The 19,604-nt window shown below is 47.8% G+C and overlaps 1 protein-coding gene across 2 annotated transcripts; it reads right to left on the bottom strand.

The window, feature by feature from the left end:
* Positions 1 to 202: 202 nt before the first annotated feature.
* On the bottom strand, positions 203 to 18,630 carry cd44b (CD44 molecule (IN blood group) b). 2 transcript variants are annotated; one of them, XM_081711893.1, is made up of 8 exons: positions 17,968 to 18,630; positions 11,661 to 11,829; positions 11,034 to 11,170; positions 10,726 to 10,809; positions 4,326 to 4,574; positions 3,413 to 3,517; positions 2,671 to 2,749; positions 203 to 2,387 (listed from the first exon to the last, which is right to left on the bottom strand). In XM_081711893.1, exons 1-8 carry the CDS (start codon positions 18,356 to 18,358, stop codon positions 2,174 to 2,176), a joined length of 1,428 nt encoding a protein of 475 aa, XP_081568019.1. In that variant the 5' UTR covers positions 18,359 to 18,630; the 3' UTR covers positions 203 to 2,173. The 2 variants fall into 2 exon arrangements, with proteins under 2 accessions (XP_081568019.1, XP_035379649.2); XM_035523756.2 differs by having other exon boundaries at positions 4,227 to 4,574; positions 17,968 to 18,624.
* Positions 18,631 to 19,604: the final 974 nt, after the last annotated feature.

Genomic DNA, 19,604 nt, shown 5'->3' with positions numbered 1-19,604 from the left:
TGCCATGGCAACTGCACAGTCTCCTGCCATAGCAGCCACACCTTTTTTTTTTTTTCCTCTCTCTCTCTCTCCCTCTCTCTCTCTCTTGCTCTCTCTCTCTCTCTCTCTCTCCCTCTCTTGCTCTCTCTCTCTCTCTCTCTCTCTCTCTATCTTTCATTCATTCATTCATTCATTCCAATCATTTAAAAAAAAAACCCCCAAACATCATCCAAACATTTATTTCAGTTCTCACTTCACAAATTGATTTTTTAAAGAACAGTCATTTGTTATTTCATCGTAACAAACTCTGGCTACACACACTCCTACCACTAATGCATATGCTAATCTTTCTCAAACAAAACACATCCAGGAGATGACTGCCACCACAAAACAACAGAAGGGAGAGAAAGCAGAAACCCAAAGGAGTCTATAGTGATTTATATATATTTTTTCATGGTGTGATGCATCACAACACATTGAGAGACTAGAAAAAAATGGTGACAGAAAACATATCCAGCCAACAACATGTTTCTGTCATCTATGGGGATAAAGCCCATGTATGGAAATATGTACATTTGCTTTGAGTCTTTGGAGGCAATGTAAGGTGCACAACATGATCAATAAGTGACATCATCCAATCACTACTTCCATTATCTTAAAATAAATAACCGACATGTTTAGTATTATGGATAACGGAGAGACTAAATTACTGACATTTTATTGAAGCAAAACGAATTACCTGTGATCAAAGTAAACATTTGTTAATTGCATATGCATGAGAGTTGTGGATACATGAATTTTCAGTAGCTTTCCTTGGAAAACAGTCTCTAATAGACTTGGAAATTTAAAAATACAAACAAATCACTGATAAGTTCTCATATACTACATCATCATTATGATGTAATGTGAGACTACATTTAAACTGATATTGGAAATTAATACATCTATGAAAAAGTCAACCGAAATAATTGAACTACTCAGGAAATACAGTGATACCTTTAGTAAAGAAGCATCATGTTATATACACAAAACATTCAAAAGCATAAATTAAAATAGCAACATATCCTTCCTCTGAAAGGAACAAGCAAATTATACATGTAAGCCATCCACAGGAAACAAAAAAAAGATACTTACACAAGGTTAATACGTAAAGAAAACCAGTCAAGACATTTGAAGAAGCGTGTGTAACACACAGCAGCGGGGCCACGTCATCCCTGTTATCTCAGAGTGGGTGACTCCCACCAGCAGCTGACTGCTTTACCTGTTCCATGTTTCAGCTCTAACTGGTAGGAGATAAAACACCAACTCTGAAGGGCTTCCTGTGTCAGCACTGTAATGGTGTTTATTTACAGTTTTGCATCCACCCCCACACTATCATACACCCACCCCCCCAAAAGCAAACGTAGATATCACAACATTCTTATAAATTTAAGAAGACCCCCCCCCCCCCAATTCAGTGATTTGTCTTTTTGTAAGAATTATTTTTAAAGAAATGTTGAACATTCATTATCCTTGTGAAATGAGATTTCAAAGAGTCTAACAACAATAATCAGACGTGAAGTCCTAATTGTGACCCACCGGTAAATTTGTGTTACTCTGTGTTACTCTCAGAGCGCTGACATGACAGGCCAGAGGTGAGATGTGTGTATGCAACACTCCATGCATACACACATGTAAATGAATCTGTTTTAACTGCTGATGATTGCACTCAGCTCCAACTGCCTCCTCATGTTTCTGGAAGATTAACTTTGGAAAGACACCTCTCACCCTGTACGGCAAGCTACACATAGAGCAATGCTTGAAAGACAACAGCTTCAAGCTTGGCAAAAGTCTCCCCATTTGTTGGAATCCAGAGAAGACCTTTATTTTCCCATTCGTCTACATCTCTAGTTTAAGACATTGGTGTGGTGTCCCTTTTCAACTAGGGAGCAAAAATTATAGAAGAAGAATCATTACCATTGACAGAACGTATTATCACATAAAAAGACATAAGAAGTCTCACTCACAGCCTTACAGAAGCCTTACACTTATAGCCGTGCCCTAACTTTATTACACAGAGTGTCTGTTCCGTTTCCAGACCAAAGTGGATAACTCACTCTGCCAATGTGCAACACCTGCTTCCGTCTCTTGCTGGTCCACCCCAATCCCCCTGACCCCTCTTCCCTCCTGCTCCCGGCTCTCTCCCTCTGCTCTCTCACGCTTGCTCCTTTTTCTCAGGCGACTCCTCCAGGGTGATGACCGTGAACTCCTCCGTGTTGCCGTTCTCCTGGACTTTCTCCTTGTTCATGAGCGTCACCATCTCCTGCTCCCTCTCCTGGGCACGGGAGCTGCCCGCCGAGGCGGCTGCTCCATTCCCCTCGCTGCTGCTCTTCGACGTGATCATCAGCGTCTGCTTTCTGCCACACCACCTGTGTACGCAGCGCACCTGCTCAGAACGGACACTAGCTCGGCTGGGGCTCCAGTGCGCTGGTGTCTAGCCCATGCCCTAACAGGCTGGTTCAGACCCGCATCCAACCACTGCTCTCGGTGACACCACCCAGACCACTGATTATCGAATTAAGACGAAGGATCACAAACTGTATATGTAATCAGTTGAGTATCCCATTTTAGCAAAAAAATTTTTTAATTCCATACATATTCACCTCATTCCCATACCGTAAGGAGGCCGCGAGGCCTATTAGAAAGGTTTACCTTTTCCTTGTTGCCACGACAGCGCATATTAGGAGAATGGCAGCAACAGCCACGACTACACACACAATGATCAGCCAATCTACAAAGGACACAGAACATTATCTCCATAATTGATCAATGATTTTGTAATAAATCCCTGCTGCCCTGAAGCTACATAAGATACAAAACATGATTGTTTCATAGCAATAATAATTCTTATTACAGTTTGTTTTCAATACGCAAAATTCAATGTCAAGCTATCACAATGCCTAGAGGTTTTGAAAAGAGACTTGTCTGTCAAGCCCCTGAGCATTGCTTATTTCCTTGTTTCCTGATTCTGAGTTTGAATGACTTTGGACTCTCTCGGTGAACAGAATTCTACACTTTTTAGCAGGACGCAGGATATGAGAGGGCCAGGGTGCATTCACATTTCACATGTGTTTTTTAGCATGGTTCAGGATCAGAAATAGACAATCAGGTTTATATGAAAAAATGTTCAAACATGGTGCAGCTATGTTGGTGGGGCAGTGGTAGCTCAGTGGTTAAGGTACTTGACTTGTAATCTTAAGGTTGCTGGGCCCCTGAGCAAGACCCTTAACCCTCAATTGCTCAAGTTGTCATAATTGTAAGTCACTTTGGATAAAAGCCTCAGCTAAATGCCATAAATGTGAATGTCACTGCCCAGACCACAAAAGGTGTCCACTTAAATTTTTTTTGGTTAATTGTTGTGTGAGGTGGTTGTTGGGCGGTGGGGGTACTGTACCTGCTGCTCCATTTACTGACTTGTCCTTTCCGGATGGATCCATATCTGCTTCATTCACCGCCATCGGACTCTTTGTAGGGTCCGGATCCTCTGACACAGTCCTCTCTACATGTAGCAGACACACAGCATATATGTCATCACTTTAAGATTAAGCAAGCTTACTTTTTATTCAAATACTTTTTTTTTTTTTTTTTGCTCTACAGGACATAGTATAAAGTGCACTGTCTTGCGTACAGCTTATTCTCAGATTTATTCTGAACTATTTTTGTAATCTTCTCTAATATCTGCCAGTGAACAGCAGGGGGCGAGTTTCAGAGAGGCATGCCGGAGAGAGCAGAGCCACCTGTTACAGCACCATGGACTTGAACTCCAACAGCAGAGGGGGCTTAAAACCAACACTGGTGGAGACGCTCGGCAAGAGCAATACCTCTCCCACATCTCCCCGCTCACTGACACGGGGGTGGCGCTTAGAGCCAACCAGCAGCCTAAAAACGCTCGAAGTGTAAGTGATCTAAAAACGCACATGCTCCTTCATTTTAGTACACAGTAAGGGGCTATAATGTAAATTAAAATAATTTATCAGTTTTATATTACACATAATGGGTGCAATATTGTGTATTTTTAGCATGTAATTAAATACACATCAATGGAATAAGAAAGCAAATAACATGAAGTTATTAGCAATACATAACCTTGTTATAACATTTATATCATCATTACGTAGAAATTTGAATCAGTTCTGGGTATCTTTTGTAGGGCTACTCCATTTTAAAAAGGTTAGAAAACGGGCTGGACGTTGAGACTCGGGTCTCACCCTCTGTATTCCCGGCTGGGGCGTCTGTGACCTCATGGTGACTCGATTCATCTCTGCTGGTGAGTCTCGGGATTTCTGTGGTCAATGCATCTTCCATACCCGAGCCTCCGCTGTTAGACGTCCATGCCCCCGGTTGCCGATGCCAAGGCATGGCCTCTGTGGGACCCTCTGTCTCCGGGGCTCCATCAGCCTCGGCCGTGTCCGTCAGGCTCGTGACGTTGTCGGCTTTGTCGGTGCTGGACAGACCGGTGTTGTACGGCTTGGCCGTCGGCATCTCCACAGTGGAGTATACAGTCGGAGCTGGGCTCGAGTCTTTTTCTGCGGTAGGCCCACCAGCTTTCTCTGAGTCTGAATCAGGGGCAGTCACATGAGATTGGTGGGCTCAAAGATTTTTTTATTCTTTGCACAAAGAATGTTTTGGATGTTTATTTTTTTTATACATTTCATGTAAATTCCAGCATGCAGCATGGAAATACCGAGGGACATTTGTCCAAGAGAGGAGTATTAATGTTTTGCTTCAGAGAGAACCATGTCAGTGTTAGCACTCTAACCTGTGCCGTGCCTGTCACACTGCTGCTCTGAGGATGTGCTCTGATTAATGGCAGTTTCTGGGAAATAATCTGAGGCCTAATTGTTCACAGCACAACCAATGACATCAGCCATTGTTTAGCAAATCTAGAGTATCTATATTCTTCTATCCTTACAGCCAAAATGGGTATGGGTACACTAGAAAAAAATGACCAGTCCAAATGAGCTGCAGCAATTTTATCTTTGTGTGTGTATGTCTGAGAGAGAGAGATATTGATTGATTGATTGATTCTGTAAATGGATTTGGTGAGTTAGCATGTTTGCCTCTCAGTGCTAGGGTCTTGGTTTCGAGTCCCTATGTGGGTGGAGTTTATATGTTCTAGGTGTGTGGTAGAACACAGTCCAAAAAACAGGTTAGGTTGATTGGATATTCAAAATTGTCCTGTATGAATGTGACCTGTGTGTGTGTCCGTCCAGTGACGGTTGGTGCTCTGTGTGCGTGTCCGTCCAGTGACGGTTGGTGCTCTCTGTGCGTGTCCGTCCAGTGACGGTTGGTGCCCTGTGTGCGTGTCCGTCCAGTGACGGTTGGTGCCCTGTGTGCGTGTCCGTCCAGTGACGGTTGGTGCCCTGTGTGCGTGTCCGTCCAGTGACGGTTGGTGCCCTGTGTGCGTGTCCGTCCAGTGACGGTTGGTGCTGTGTGTGCGTGTCCGTCCAGTGACGGTTGGTGCTGTGTGTGCGTGTCCGTCCAGTGACGGTTGGTGCTCTCTGTGCGTGTCCGTCCAGTGACGGTTGGTGCTCTCTGTGCGTGTCCCTCCAGTGACGGTTGGTGCTCTCTGTGCGTGTCCGTCCAGTGACGGTTGGTGCTCTCTGTGCGTGTCCGTCCAGTGACGGTTGGTGCTCTCTGTGCGTGTCCGTCCAGTGACGGTTGGTGCTCTCTGTGCGTGTCCGTCCAGTGACGGTTGGTGCTCTCTGTGCGTGTCCGTCCAGTGACGGTTGGTGCTCTGTGCGTGTCCGTCCAGTGACGGTCGGTGCTCAATGTGCGTGTCCGTCCAGTGACGGTCGGTGCTCTCTGTGCGTGTCTGTCCAGTGACGGTCGGTGCTCTCTGTGCGTGTCTGTCCAGTGACGGTCGGTGCTCTCTGTGCGTGTCTGTCCAGTGACGGTCGGTGCTCTCTGTGCGTGTCTGTCCAGTGACGGTCGGTGCTCTCTGTGCGTGTCTGTCCAGTGACGGTCGGTGCTCTCTGTGCGTGTCTGTCCAGTGACGGTCGGTGCTCTGTGTGCGTGTATGTCCAGTGATGGTCGGTGCTCTGTGTGTGTGTATGTCCAGTGATGGTTGGTGCTCTGTGTGTGTGTCTGTCCAGTGATGGTTGGTGCTCTGTGTGTGTGTGTGTGTGTGTGTGTGTGTCCAGTGATGGTTGGTGCTCTGTGTGTGTGTGTGTGTGTCCAGTGATGGTTGGTGCTCTGTGTGTGTGTGTGTGTGTCCAGTGATGGTTGGTGCTCTGTGTGTGTGTGTGTGTCCAGTGATGGTTGGTGCTCTGTGTGTGTGTGTGTGTGTCCAGTGATGGTTGGTGCTCTGTGTGTGTGTGTGTGTCCAGTGATGGTTGGTGCTCTGTGTGTGTGTGTGTGTGTGTGTGTATGTCCAGTGATGGTTGGTGCTCTGTGTGTGTGTGTGTGTGTGTGTGTGTATGTCCAGTGATGGTTGGTGCTCTGTGTGTGTGTATGTCCAGTGATGGTTGGTGCTCTGTGTGTGTGTGTGTGTGTGTGTGCGCGTGTCCAGTGATGGGTGGTGCTCTGTGTGTGCGTGTCCAGTGATGGGTGGTGCTCTGTGTGTGCGTGTCCAGTGATGGGTGGTGCTCTGTGTGTGCGTGTCCAGTGATGGGTGGTGCTCTGTGTGTGCGTGTCCAGTGATGGGTGGTGCTCTGTGTGTGCGTGTCCAGTGATGGGTGGTGCTCTGTGTGTGCGTGTCCAGTGATGGGTGGTGCTCTGTGTGTGCGTGTCCAGTGACGGGTGGTGCTCTGTGTGTGCGTGTCTGTCCAGTGACGGTCGGTGCTCTGTGTGCGTGTCTGTCCAGTGACGGTCGGTGCTCTGTGTGCGTGTCTGTCCAGTGACGGTCGGTGCTCTGTGTGCGCGTCTGTCCAGTGACGGTCGGTGCTCTGTGTGCGCGTCTGTCCAGTGACGGTCGGTGCTCTGTGTGCGCGTCTGTCCAGTGACGGTCGGTGCTCTGTGTGCGCGTCTGTCCAGTGACGGTCGGTGCTCTGTGTGCGCGTCTGTCCAGTGACGGTCGGTGCTCTGTGTGCGCGTCTGTCCAGTGACGGTCGGTGCTCTGTGTGCGCGTCTGTCCAGTGACGGTCGGTGCTCTGTGTGCGTGTCTGTCCAGTGACGGTCGGTGCTCTGTGTGCGTGTCTGTCCAGTGAGGGTCGGTGCTCTGTGTGTGTGTGTGTGTGTGTGTGTGTGTGTGTCCAGTGATGGTTGGTGCTCTGTGTGTGTGTCCAGTGATGGTTGGTGCTCTGTGTGTGTGTCCAGTGATGGTTGGTGCTCTGTGTGTGTGTCCAGTGATGGTTGGTGCTCTGTGTGTGTCCAGTGATGGTTGGTGCTCTGTGTGTGTCCAGTGATGGTTGGTGCTCTGTGTGTGTCCAGTGATGGTTGGTGCTCTGTGTGTGTCCAGTGATGGGTGGTGCTCTGTGTGTGCGTGTCCAGTGATGGGTGGTGCTCTGTGTGTGCGTGTCCAGTGATGGGTGGTGCTCTGTGTGTGCGTGTCCAGTGATGGGTGGTGCTCTGTGTGTGCGTGTCCAGTGATGGGTGGTGCTCTGTGTGTGCGTGTCCAGTGATGGGTGGTGCTCTGTGTGTGCGTGTCCAGTGATGGGTGGTGCTCTGTGTGTGCGTGTCCAGTGATGGGTGGTGCTCTGTGTGTGCGTGTCCAGTGATGGGTGGTGCTCTGTGTGTGCGTGTATGTCCAGTGACGGTCGGTGCTCTGTGTGCGTGTCTGTCCAGTGACGGTCGGTGCTCTGTGTGCGTGTCTGTCCAGTGACGGTCGGTGCTCTGTGTGCGTGTCTGTCCAGTGACGGTCGGTGCTCTGTGTGCGCGTCTGTCCAGTGACGGTCGGTGCTCTGTGTGCGCGTCTGTCCAGTGACGGTCGGTGCTCTGTGTGCGCGTCTGTCCAGTGACGGTCGGTGCTCTGTGTGCGCGTCTGTCCAGTGACGGTCGGTGCTCTGTGTGCGCGTCTGTCCAGTGACGGTCGGTGCTCTGTGTGCGCGTCTGTCCAGTGACGGTCGGTGCTCTGTGTGCGCGTCTGTCCAGTGACGGTCGGTGCTCTGTGTGCGCGTCTGTCCAGTGACGGTCGGTGCTCTGTGTGCGTGTCTGTCCAGTGAGGGTCGGTGCTCTGTGTGTGTGTGTGTGTGTGTGTGTCCAGTGATGGTTGGTGCTCTGTGTGTGTGTGTGTGTGTGTGTGTGTGTGTGTGTGTGTGTGTGTGTGTGTGTCCAGTGATGGTTGGTGCTCTGTGTGTGTGTCCAGTGATGGTTGGTGCTCTCTGTGTGTGTCCAGTGATGGTTGGTGCTCTGTGTGTGTCCAGTGATGGTTGGTGCTCTGTGTGTGTCCAGTGATGGTTGGTGCTCTGTGTGTGTCCAGTGATGGTTGGTGCTCTGTGTGTGTCCAGTGATGGGTGGTGCTCTGTGTGTGTGTGTGTGTGTGTGTGTGTATGTCCAGTGATGGTTGGTGCTCTGTGTGTGTGTATGTCCAGTGATGGTTGGTGCTCTGTGTGTGTGTATGTCCAGTGATGGTTGGTGCTCTGAGTGTGTGTATGTCCAGTGACGGTTGGTGCTCTGAGTGTGTGTATGTCCAGTGATGGTTGGTGCTCTGAGTGTGTGTATGTCCAGTGATGGTTGGTGCTCTGAGTGTGTGTATGTCCAGTGATGGTTGGTGCTCTGTGTGTGCGTGTATGTCCAGTGATGGTTGGTGCTCTGTGTGTGCGTGTATGTCCAGTGATGGTTGGTGCTCTGTGTGTGCGTGTATGTCCAGTGATGGTTGGTGCTCTGTGTGTGCGTGTATGTCCAGTGATGGTTGGTGCTCTGTGTGTGCGTGTATGTCCAGTGATGGGTGGTGCTCTGTGTGTGCGTGTATGTCCAGTGATGGGTGGTGCTCTGTGTGTGTGTGTGTTTCCAGTGATGGGTGGTGCTCTGTGTGTGTGTGTATGTGTCCAGTGATGGGTGGTGCTCTGTGTGTGTGTGTGTGTGTGTGTGTATGTCCAGTGATGGGTGGTGCTCTGTGTGTGTGTGTGCGTGTGTTTCCAGTGATGGGTGGTGCTCTGTGTGTGTGTGTATGTGTGTGTGTGTGTGTGTGTGTGTCCAGTGATGGGTGGTGCTCTGTGTGCGTGTATGTCCAGTGATGGGTGGTGCTCTGTGTGTGTGTATGTCCAGTGATGGGTGGTGCTCTGTGTGTGTGTGTGTGTGTGTGTGTATGTCCAGTGACGGGTGGTGCTCTGTGTGTGTGTGTGTATGTCCAGTGACGGGTGGTGCTCTGTGTGTGTGTGTATGTCCAGTGACGGGTGGTGCTCTGTGTGTGTGTGTATGTCCAGTGACGGGTGGTGCTCTGTGTGTGTGTGTATGTCCAGTGACGGGTGGTGCTCTGTGTGTGTGTGTATGTCCAGTGACGGGTGGTGCTCTGTGTGTGTGTGTATGTCCAGTGACGGGTGGTGCTCTGTGTGTGTGTGTATGTCGAGTGACGGGTGGTGCTCTGTGTGTGTGTGTATGTCCAGTGACGGGTGGTGCTCTGTGTGTGTGTGTATGTCCAGTGATGGGTGGTGCTCTGTGTGTGTGTGTATGTCCAGTGATGGGTGGTGCTCTGTGTGTGTGTGTATGTCCAGTGATGGGTGGTGCTCTGTGTGTGTGTGTATGTCCAGTGATGGGTGGTGCTCTGTGTGTGTGTGTATGTCCAGTGATGGGTGGTGTTCTGTGTGTGTGTGTATGTCCAGTGACGGGTGGTGTTCTGTGTGTGTGTGTATGTCCAGTGACGGGTGGTGCTCTCTGTGTGTGTATGTCCAGTGACGGGTGGTGCTCTCTGTGTGTGTATGTCCAGTGACGGGTGGTGCTCTGTGTGTGTGTATGTCCAGTGATGGGTGGTGCTCTGTGTGTGTGTATGTCCAGTGATGGGTGGTGCTCTCTCTGTGTGTGTATGTCCAGTGATGGGTGGTGCTCTCTGTGTGTGTGTATGTCCAGTGATGGGTGGTGCTCTGTGTGTGTGTATGTCCAGTGATGGGTGGTGCTCTGTGTGTGTGTGTATGTCCAGTGATGGGTGGTGCTCTGTGTGTGTGTGTATGTCCAGTGATGGGTGGTGCTCTGTGTGTGTGTATGTCCAGTGATGGGTGGTGCTCTGTGTGTGTGTATGTCCAGTGATGGGTGGTGCTCTGTGTGTGTGTGTATGTCCAGTGATGGGTGGTGCTCTGTGTGTGTGTGTATGTCCAGTGATGGGTGGTGCTCTGTGTGTGTGTGTATGTCCAGTGATGGGTGGTGCTCTGTGTGTGTATGTCCAGTGATGGGTGGTGCTCTGTGTGTGTATGTCCAGTGATGGGTGGTGCTCTGTGTGTGTGTGTGTCCAGTGATGGGTGGTGCTCTGTGTGTGTGTATGTCCAGTGATGGGTGGTGCTCTGTGTGTGTGTATGTCCAGTGATGGGTGGTGCTCTGTGTGTGTGTATGTCCAGTGATGGGTGGTGCTCTGTGTGTGTGTATGTCCAGTGACGGGTGGAGCTCTGTCCTGGTCTGAACCTCCTCCCCTTTCCCTGCACCCAGTACAGTCCACCATGTGGCTGTTGTTTCTGATAGCGAGTACGCTGTGTACAAATTGGCTGCCACTTTTCATCAGTGTTGTTGGTTATTGCACGGTGTGCTTGTTTATCATCCTCATCAGGAGCAGCAGCAACAACAACAAACAGTAACCATAGTCATTACAGGAAGAAGAAGAAAGAGAGCACTGCGTCTCACCAACAGTGGGAAGTAGTGCAGGACTAGCCTCCTGAGCAGTGGAATCAAGGGAGAAGGTCATTGTGCAGTTCTTCTCTGACAGGTCTGATGTGGGAGACAGGGTTTCATTTTTGGACATACACATCTTTAAAACACAGGCACTTATTTCTCTTTATTGTAGTCCCACTAGGGCATCAACCACAATAAACTCGCTTTTACACCAAAGAAAAACAGCTCCTCTCACAAATTCGACAACTCAGACTGTACAAATATAGATTCATAAAAAAACTAACCATTACACACACAACACATTTTTTTTTCATAGTTACCTGTTCCATCATAGCAGTAAGCATCAAAGTGGGTGTCCGTACTGTTGATGTGGAAATGACCTGTCAGGTTTGCTGCACAGAGAGAGTTGGCTGTGTGGCGAAGAATGCCAATATTTCCATCAACGGTCCAACCGTACCTGAACACACACACACACACACACACACACCTCTGGTTAATTGCCATCCTTCATATTATTGACTTGATGAAGCGCTCCTCTGTCTGTCTGTTTGTCATGTAATAACGAGACTTTATTTTCAGAGTGGATGCATGCAAGGCACGGGGAGTCATGACTTGCAGTTTTGGGACCCAGTGCTGCTCCTAAAAGAGCACCAGACACCTTTAGATCAAGAGGTGTGCTTACTGTTGTAAGGATTTACAATAAAACAGCAGATATTTGTCAGATAAGACAATTGAAATGCTTTAAGAAAAAAAGAGAAATGGCTGTCTAATCTTTTCATAATGTTGTGATGAGTTAAACTCGCTGGTGTAGGTGTGTGTGAAATAAGTTTGAATATGTGCATGTACATCAATTTTAATATGTGCATGTACAGATTATTTTAAAAACCCTTGATGGGTTTTGCTGATAGTCCCAACACACTGGTGCATGGGACAAACAGACGACTCACCTGCATGTTTCCATGCCACTCTTATAGGCAGCATCCATCTGATTCTTACTGGCCAGAGTGGCTCCCAATTTCTCACACAATGCCTTGGCTTCCTCAAAATCCAGGGAGTACCGACTTGCACCCTGAATATGGAACACACCCCAAAAACTGCAGCTCCGAAACATCACCTCTGGGGGGGGGGGGAATGAGAGAGAGAGTGAGGGGAAAGATTTTAATTTTAATGATTATTTACTGCTGTGAAGAAAATTTAAGAGAAAAGCAAATAAAATTAAAAAATCCATATTCTTTTGGCCCAGTCCAGCTGTTGCTCCCTCTTCTGTTTTAATTGCTGCATTTTCTGAAGACAGACACAAAGAGCTCCAAAGTTGAGCCCCTCCGCACTCCTTACAGGAAGCACAGTCAAGTCTGAGAGCCTGAAGGCAATTACGTCAGAAATCACTCCAGAAGCTTAATCCTCCCAACAAGCCTACACATAGAACAAATTCCTACATTATTGTGGCAAAGAAATATGATTCCGACCAATATCCAAGATTGGGATGATGTCATCTCCAAGGTTGAGAATTATTATTATTATTGTGAAAGAGGTCATCAACTAGTAGTCAGTGTGGCTGATAATTAAATTGGACTTTTATGCTGTATTGTATTAATTGCCTTGGTTTTCACCATATAACACAATACTGCGAATTGGGCAATGATGCACACAAAACACTTTTACACTGCATTTCTGTGTTTCTCCTGTTTCTCTAAGACTTGACTTAGAGAAATTATACTCATCGCATAATTATCATGTCCCTCATGAACGGAGTCGAAACGTGTCAGAGTCAGGGGATAAACCCGCTTCCTCTCAGCCCAGTCATGTGAGCCCTGGCGGAAGCAGCAGGGAGGGAGAACGCTCCAACCGCTCCCGCTAGCGTCAAACGCGATTATCGCCAATGAAACGCACATCAAACAAAGACTGAAAAAGAGGTGCGCAGATAGAGACGAGCGGACGGGCGACAGACAAGCACGCAGACATTATCAGACAGAAAGCACATGATGAAATCTCATTGTAACAGCAATTGAAAACAACAACCAAGGTGAGCAGAAAACAGCCCGAGAGGTAGGCAGGTAGGGAAGTTCGGATTCTTCATCTTCTACAGCCTCAGTGTTGGCTGCACCATGGTGGCCACGGCGATTTGAAATTTTCACTTAAAAGCGCCACATGGTTTGGTCGCCATGGACACACGTCCCTGTCTGCCTCTAGACTGCGGACACCTGGATTCCTGATGTAATCTTGTGTGCTGTAAGAAAACGTTCTTTTGCACTGACCCTCGTCCAGCTCTGCTGTCCTAGTCATTTTGGAGGATGCAGTTCATTGCTGGAAGATTTGACATTACATTGTTAACAGACACCATGTATCAGGATGTCTATCGTTTGTCCTCATGTGGTCTGTTTCACAACAACTGCTACTAAGCTATCAGAAATCAGCACACAAGCTTTTGCAGATTTTGCATATCCTGTGATGACATCTGCTTTTCTCAGCACCTCATGCAACTTCAGGATGTCTGTCATCATCTGCTCCACCACCAGGCTGTGCTGTCTGCGGGTTACCATGGTGATATTTACAAACACCACTTTACATTTTGAGTTTCATTTACATCAAGCATGCCACCTAAACTGAAATACACTAATTAGTCCATTTATTTTGTAATGGAACATGATCATTCCCGCAACACGCTGAAAAGCAAGCTGTGCTAGTCTGAAGCAGAAGACTGTCTGCAATCTGTGCTGGAATACTGTCCCCAGCAGAAGTAACGGCCACCTGAAACCCAGCCTAGACCAGTGCTGACGGCTCATATGATTACACACACACACTTACACACGCACCCTCTATGAGCTGGAATGTATGTATGCAATATTTGATTTGGGTACATGTTTACTTTCATAAATCAATTTTCATTTGTAGTGCATTTTTAACACTGTCATATGGCAGGTTATATATTATATATGAAAATGGTCATATTACAATATTCTTTGGATATATAGCAAAATCAAAATATACATTTCAATACATGTAATATGTGTTGCACACTGTATGAGATATAACAATCTCGGTATGTTTGTTTTACACCCTATTTTTTCTAAATTTCAGTTCCCTGTACTTTTCGGTTTTGGCATAATGATACTCTTTATGGACATATATAAACATATAAAGCAGTTACTGTAGAGATGGCTGGTATGATCCAGTTCTCCCAGTGCACTGAGCTACACAGGACTCCATAGTCCAGCTATTTTAAATGTCTTTAAAAGCTTGTGCCAAAGTTTAAAAAAACACAGCCAATAAGAATGTTGGTCAGGTGGCACATATGCACTGACAACAGTGTCCAAGCCAAACAGCAACCGAAATCTGGTGCTGAGCTCTGGGCACGAGGGAAAAGACAGTACATTATTCAGTTTGCCTGCACTGCGTGGGTCCGGATCAGGAACTCAAAGAGGAAGCCTCACGCATGTGGCCGTTAATGGTGGTTGGGCTGAGCGTTATTACGTCCATTCTGGCTCTCTTTAGCTTAGACCCAGCAGTGGTCCAGGAGACCTGCGGTGCCCAGTGTTCCAAAGGAGAGACAGCCTCTGGGCCTGCAGAGGTACCTTGGATCAAAGAGCATGCCCGCAACAGCCGACGCGGCTGCATCTGCATGCCGAATGAGTAACCAAGCCCGTCGGCACAAAGTGCCGAGTCCCGTCCTGCCCAACCAAAGGGGCTTGTTTTCAAAGGAGCCCCTTTAATGACGTTAAGGGATTGGGGTATTAAACAAATGATGTGAAAGGAAAAAGGACAGACAAGAGAAAGCAAGTGAGGGAGGGAGGGAGAGAGAGAGAGAGGACTAGAGAACAGAGTTTTCTATAGAGAGTGCCAATAACTCCAGCTGCTCTATGGAGTGTGTATCTCTGCTTTGGTGTTTTGGCTTCTAATTAAAACACACACCGCCACAGCAACAGCAGTGTTATTTTCTAGTATGGAGCTACATTAAATCTTGGTTTTTATCTTGTTTTTAAGTTAAATGTGTGAAGTAAAGTCACCTTTAATGAGCCAATTTGATACCGAAAAGAGAAACAATTCACATCGCCACTGTTACTGTGTAACTCTACCATTAAGTGTTAAATACTGAGTAAAAACATGTAACATTCATACTCTGTTTCCCATTATGTAAGCACAGCCCAACAATTTGTGTTAAACTGTAATGGTTACACTAACAGTACTTTAATGTAAAGTATCAATTTTTAAAGAAGTGTGAGCAGGTGTTCGGGTGTTTCGTCCAGGTGAACGGTGCCCACAGCCTGGCTCTGTCTGCACGCCCCACTGCCAGTCACGGGTGGAAGGGCAGGCTGCACAAATGAAACTAGAGAGCACACAGAGTGCAAAGACAGCCATGCAAAAGCACCTGAAGGACACACTCCAACCCTCTGCTTCTGCACTGTTCCTGAAGGACGCGGGCATCAAAGGGCCTTTCTTGAAAGCGGACTCCCTCTCTCTCGCTAAGCACATACCCTTTTTTCTCTCTTTATTTGCTGCCTGTTAGCTCAAGTTTTGTGGGAAGTTTCTCTACAAGCAAAATTATTTAACCGTGTTTGCTTTTACCAAACCCATTAATGCAGCAGTGATTCATGCAGCTACGAAGCATCACATTTTTTATGCCTTTTTGTGCCTTTCGCCACTGACACTGTTATGGATGAAGTCTACAGACGTGTTTTTTTTTTTGTGTGTGTGTGTGTGTGTGTGTGTGTGTGTGTGTGTGTGTATGGCAGGGCAGAGGTGCACAGGAAGCCTGCACAAAGCTTGTTCTGCAGTGCTGCTCTCCACTCCACAAAGGGCTGTGTGTGTATTAAAATGAGCAAGACTTGAGGCGCGCAGCCGGGAGACTCAGCCCCAGTGAAAGGCTTTAAAACGTAATGAATGGGTTTAGCAGCATTCTGGGAGACGCAGTTCAGCTGAAATATGAGAGTCCTTTCACAACCTTTAAGACCTGTGTAAACACAGATTAGTGTCTGGGGCTGGGGGCACGAGAGAGTGAGAGAATGAGAGAGAGACAGAATGAAAGAAAGAGAAAGAGAGAGGCATGAGGGCAGAAGAGCTCTAAAGCTATTTGACGAGGTCTGGGGTTGAACTCTCCACATCCTGTCCTTTATGGGAAACACATGTATGAGGCCCGGATGACACATGCTGGTACACATGAACGTATATGTGAGCAGGTTTAGAGGTTTGCTGGTCCAGGCTTCCAGTTAAGAGGACACGCGTGCACATGCCTCTGGGAGGGCTGGACTAGGGAGCGCATGGCCTTCCTCTCCCCGAAACCTGACTCCACCAGCAGACTGGGGGACTACATGCGTGTGTGTGTGCGTGCAGGGGGGCCATTCCTTTCCCTGCACATACCTGAGAGTAGGGCTCTGACCAAATGCTCCTTGTCTAGGATGACCGCAGCTGCTGAGCAGCTTGCCGGAGTCTGGCAGGGCTGGCTATAGGCCAAAGCTGCCTTAGGCAAACCCAGAGACAGACACACATGCACAGACACATGGCTGTAGGCATGAGCACGAGCAGACAGACACCAGCCAGCAGGGAGGTCTGCGCGTCTGAATCAGAAGCAGGACGCCTCCTCAAATCCCACATTCCTCTGAGGAGTGACTAACGGAGGAGGAAAATGCAGAGTTTCCACTGACCAAATAAACATCTGTTTAGTTTATAGATGGGAAAGCCCACAGACGAGTCAGGGCTCGGTCATAACGGATTACGGAAAGATAATCATTCTGGAGAACAAGAATCGAAACAAATTTTTTTTTTTACTACAGGAAAAAAAAAAAAGAAAGAAAAGAAAAGTCGAAAGACGGTATACGTTTTTCTTTTTTGTCAAGAGTGTCAATGTCCTTGCACATGTAAAGCCAAGGTTACATCACAGATGGGTTGAGTTAAGCAGCAGGAAAGCGGTGTGTGTGCGGGAAGCAGGGGGTGTGTGCGCGCGCGTGTCTGTCTGTCTGGCGCATAACGAGTAGACGGGCAGTGCACCCAGGCTTTCCCAGAGCAGGCCAGGGTCGCACCAGGCACCCAATTAGTCTGCACGCGGGGGCCATGTTGGGTAGGGGCTCCTGTATGGCCCTCGTTTCGCCTCCATACCACCCAGGCTGCCCGAGGGTGTGATGGAGCGCGTGGAGCCAAGATTTCCCCAGGGGAAATCTCCACATTCAGCTCATTTTCCCAGCACACCTTGGAGTGCGTCTGCCAGCCTGGTGCACCCTGTCTACCCTTCACTTTGTCTCTGCTCTCTGCCTCTGATGCTACTCTCTCCTTTCACTTTTACACAGAAGTATACAAAGCCCCCAATCCCACACTGGCTGTTATAAAACCTGGCTTCTGTTTGCATTTACAGAACAGAAATTTAAAGCTGGTGGCTGAGTGGCAGTCAGTCAGACTCTGCCCCCAACACTCCCCCAAAACACACACACACACAGCCAAGTTCCCATTTAAAGATGCACAGGCAGATCAATTGGAGTCACTAGCAAATTCCCATACTAAGGTGTCCTGTCATGACTCAATTTAAAAAATCCCAACTCCAGATGAGAGAGAGAACTAAAGCGAAACAGTGAAAGGCAGAAGTAGAATGGCTGTGCAGCCGATCAATTTCCTTTGTGTAGCTGAGTCCTGGCTGTGGTTAAGCCGTGAAAGGAGCTGCCGTGCTAAACCCGCCGAGCAGAACACGAGACAGCCCTGCTCATCCAGGGCTAACGTGGAGGCGGCACACAATGAGAACTGATAGAAACGATAACAAAACGATTATCCCACATATCCGAGGCACAGATTCAGCGTCTGCGTTGCCTGTCTCTCTATCTGCCAGTGTCTCTCCCAACATCTCCCTCTCTCTCTCTCTCTCTAGGCATTTGTCTCAATTTCTCTCCCTGTCCTGTCTCTCTCACACTGTCTTTGTCTCTCTGCCTCTCCTCCGTCTGTCTCCGTCTATCTCTCTCTCCCACTCTCTGTGCGTCTCTCGCCTCTGTCTGTCTCTGGATAGCAAGTAAGCAGTCGTCTCCTTTGTCTGTTCTGTCTGCCAGACGAAACGCACGCTGCTTTGTCGGCATCCATATATTCCATACTTACCGCTCCCCCAACGCACGCACGCACACACACACGCACACACACACACACAATCACAAGCACTCCCCAATAGATGCCATGCCACTATCAAACAACAAAAACATCCACTCCTTTCCTTCAGCAAAAGGAAAAATCCACAACCACCAGAAATGCTTTTCTTTCTCTCCTCAACGAGGAGAGTCTTCTCACCTTGATTGGTGTCCGCCCAAGAAGTGGCCAGGAATCCAGAGGTAAGTCCAAGGAGTAGAATCCACATGCTGGCTGACTGAGGCAGAGGGCAAAGGAGCTGTGGTGGAGGGGCTCTCCTGTATGTCTGCGTCCTCCCCGGTGACAAGCGAGGGTGTTGAGATTTGGACTGAATGAGTGAGTGCATGAGGGAGTGAGTGAGAGGAGAGAGAGAGAGAGAGAGAGGCGTCGAGGGCGCACGAGTCCACTGCCCTGGGGTGGAGTTTGTCACGGGTGGCTGGAAGCCTGTTGGAGCCGAGAGACTTTGCTTGAACTTTTGAATGGTGCGGGTGTGCGAGTAAGGGAGAGATCTCACTATTGCGGCTCTGATGGAGGTAGAGGGTGGTGCATACATGGACACGCCCTTCTCTCTCTCTCTCTCTCTCTCTCTCTCTCTCTCTCTCTCATATATTCAGCCTTAGTTTCTGTGGTTTTAAAACCAAGTCTTCCATTCTTCTGTCGATACCTCTGCCTCCTTCCTTCTCCTCTAGGCTGGAGTCCTCAACATCAACTGTGCACACATCTGCACCTTTGTGTTTGCCTTCTCACTGAAACCACTCTCAATTCAATACCGTTTCTCAGCCTCCCTCCCCTCACCCTCCTCTCTTGAATGTGAGGATGGAATCAGAATCGAACTGTTACCTTGCGCTTCACGGCTGCGTGGGATACCTCTGGAAGGGAAAAAAACAAACAAAAAAAAACGTTCTGTATGGAACTACAACGGATTCCAGTTAGACTAGGTATAGACTATAGGTAGGCTATTCAATGACCTTGTTAAACTAGATCAGGACTAGTTAAGATAGCCAAGTTATCACAAATTAAAACCAGAAGGACAGATGTGCTTTAATGTCTCTCGCAGCCCACATTGTCAAAGTGTTTTAGAGAAATTAAAATAATGGCTAAAACATACAGGTTGGCAATTGGCAGCACAATGTTGGAAATGTTTTAATTGATAGTAATGGCTCATATTACTCACACAGAGTAATTGCAATGGATGTTTAGGGAATAGAAAAAAAAAAAAACCTTCATCAACCCAACACCCTTCAACCAGCCCCCTCTCCAACACAACACCCCTCAACCATGGCTGGCCTCGCAGGTGTCGACCAAAACGTCACATGACCTTAAGCGGCCAACTGCTTACACTGGTGATGTTTGATATACAAGCAATGAGTAACCCAGCTGCATAGGTTTCACACATCCTCCCTTGTTCACTTCCTGTTTCTGCTGTTGCCATAGAAATGACGGTTTGTTTTTCCCTTTTTATCATGACGAATATGCCCATAAGCCTGATAAGATAGAAAGAAAAGTACATGCATCTGGTGAAGTTCCTAGTTCACTTAAGTCTTCACAACACACACACACACGGTCTGCAAAAAGGTCCCCTTTTCCTTTGTATAGGTACACTGTTTGATAAATTCACATGAAATATATTGCAATACGAATATCAAAGCAGAATTGTAACACTTTTTTTGTGGGAAAGATTGCATGAGTCTTTCTCTTTGTATATTACAATGTTACACATTTTTAGGGTGTTTACACACTAGTCCACCCCCACCGACGCTTCTTCTGACCATTTCGCGAATCTATGTGCAGAAAAGTGG

This window comes from Electrophorus electricus, chromosome 4, assembly GCF_041902795.1.
Source record: "Electrophorus electricus isolate QZ-2024a chromosome 4, ASM4190279v1, whole genome shotgun sequence".
In the NCBI taxonomy this organism is placed as follows: Eukaryota; Metazoa; Chordata; class Actinopteri; order Gymnotiformes; family Gymnotidae; genus Electrophorus; species Electrophorus electricus.
This window is presented reverse-complemented; position numbering and strand designations above follow the sequence as displayed.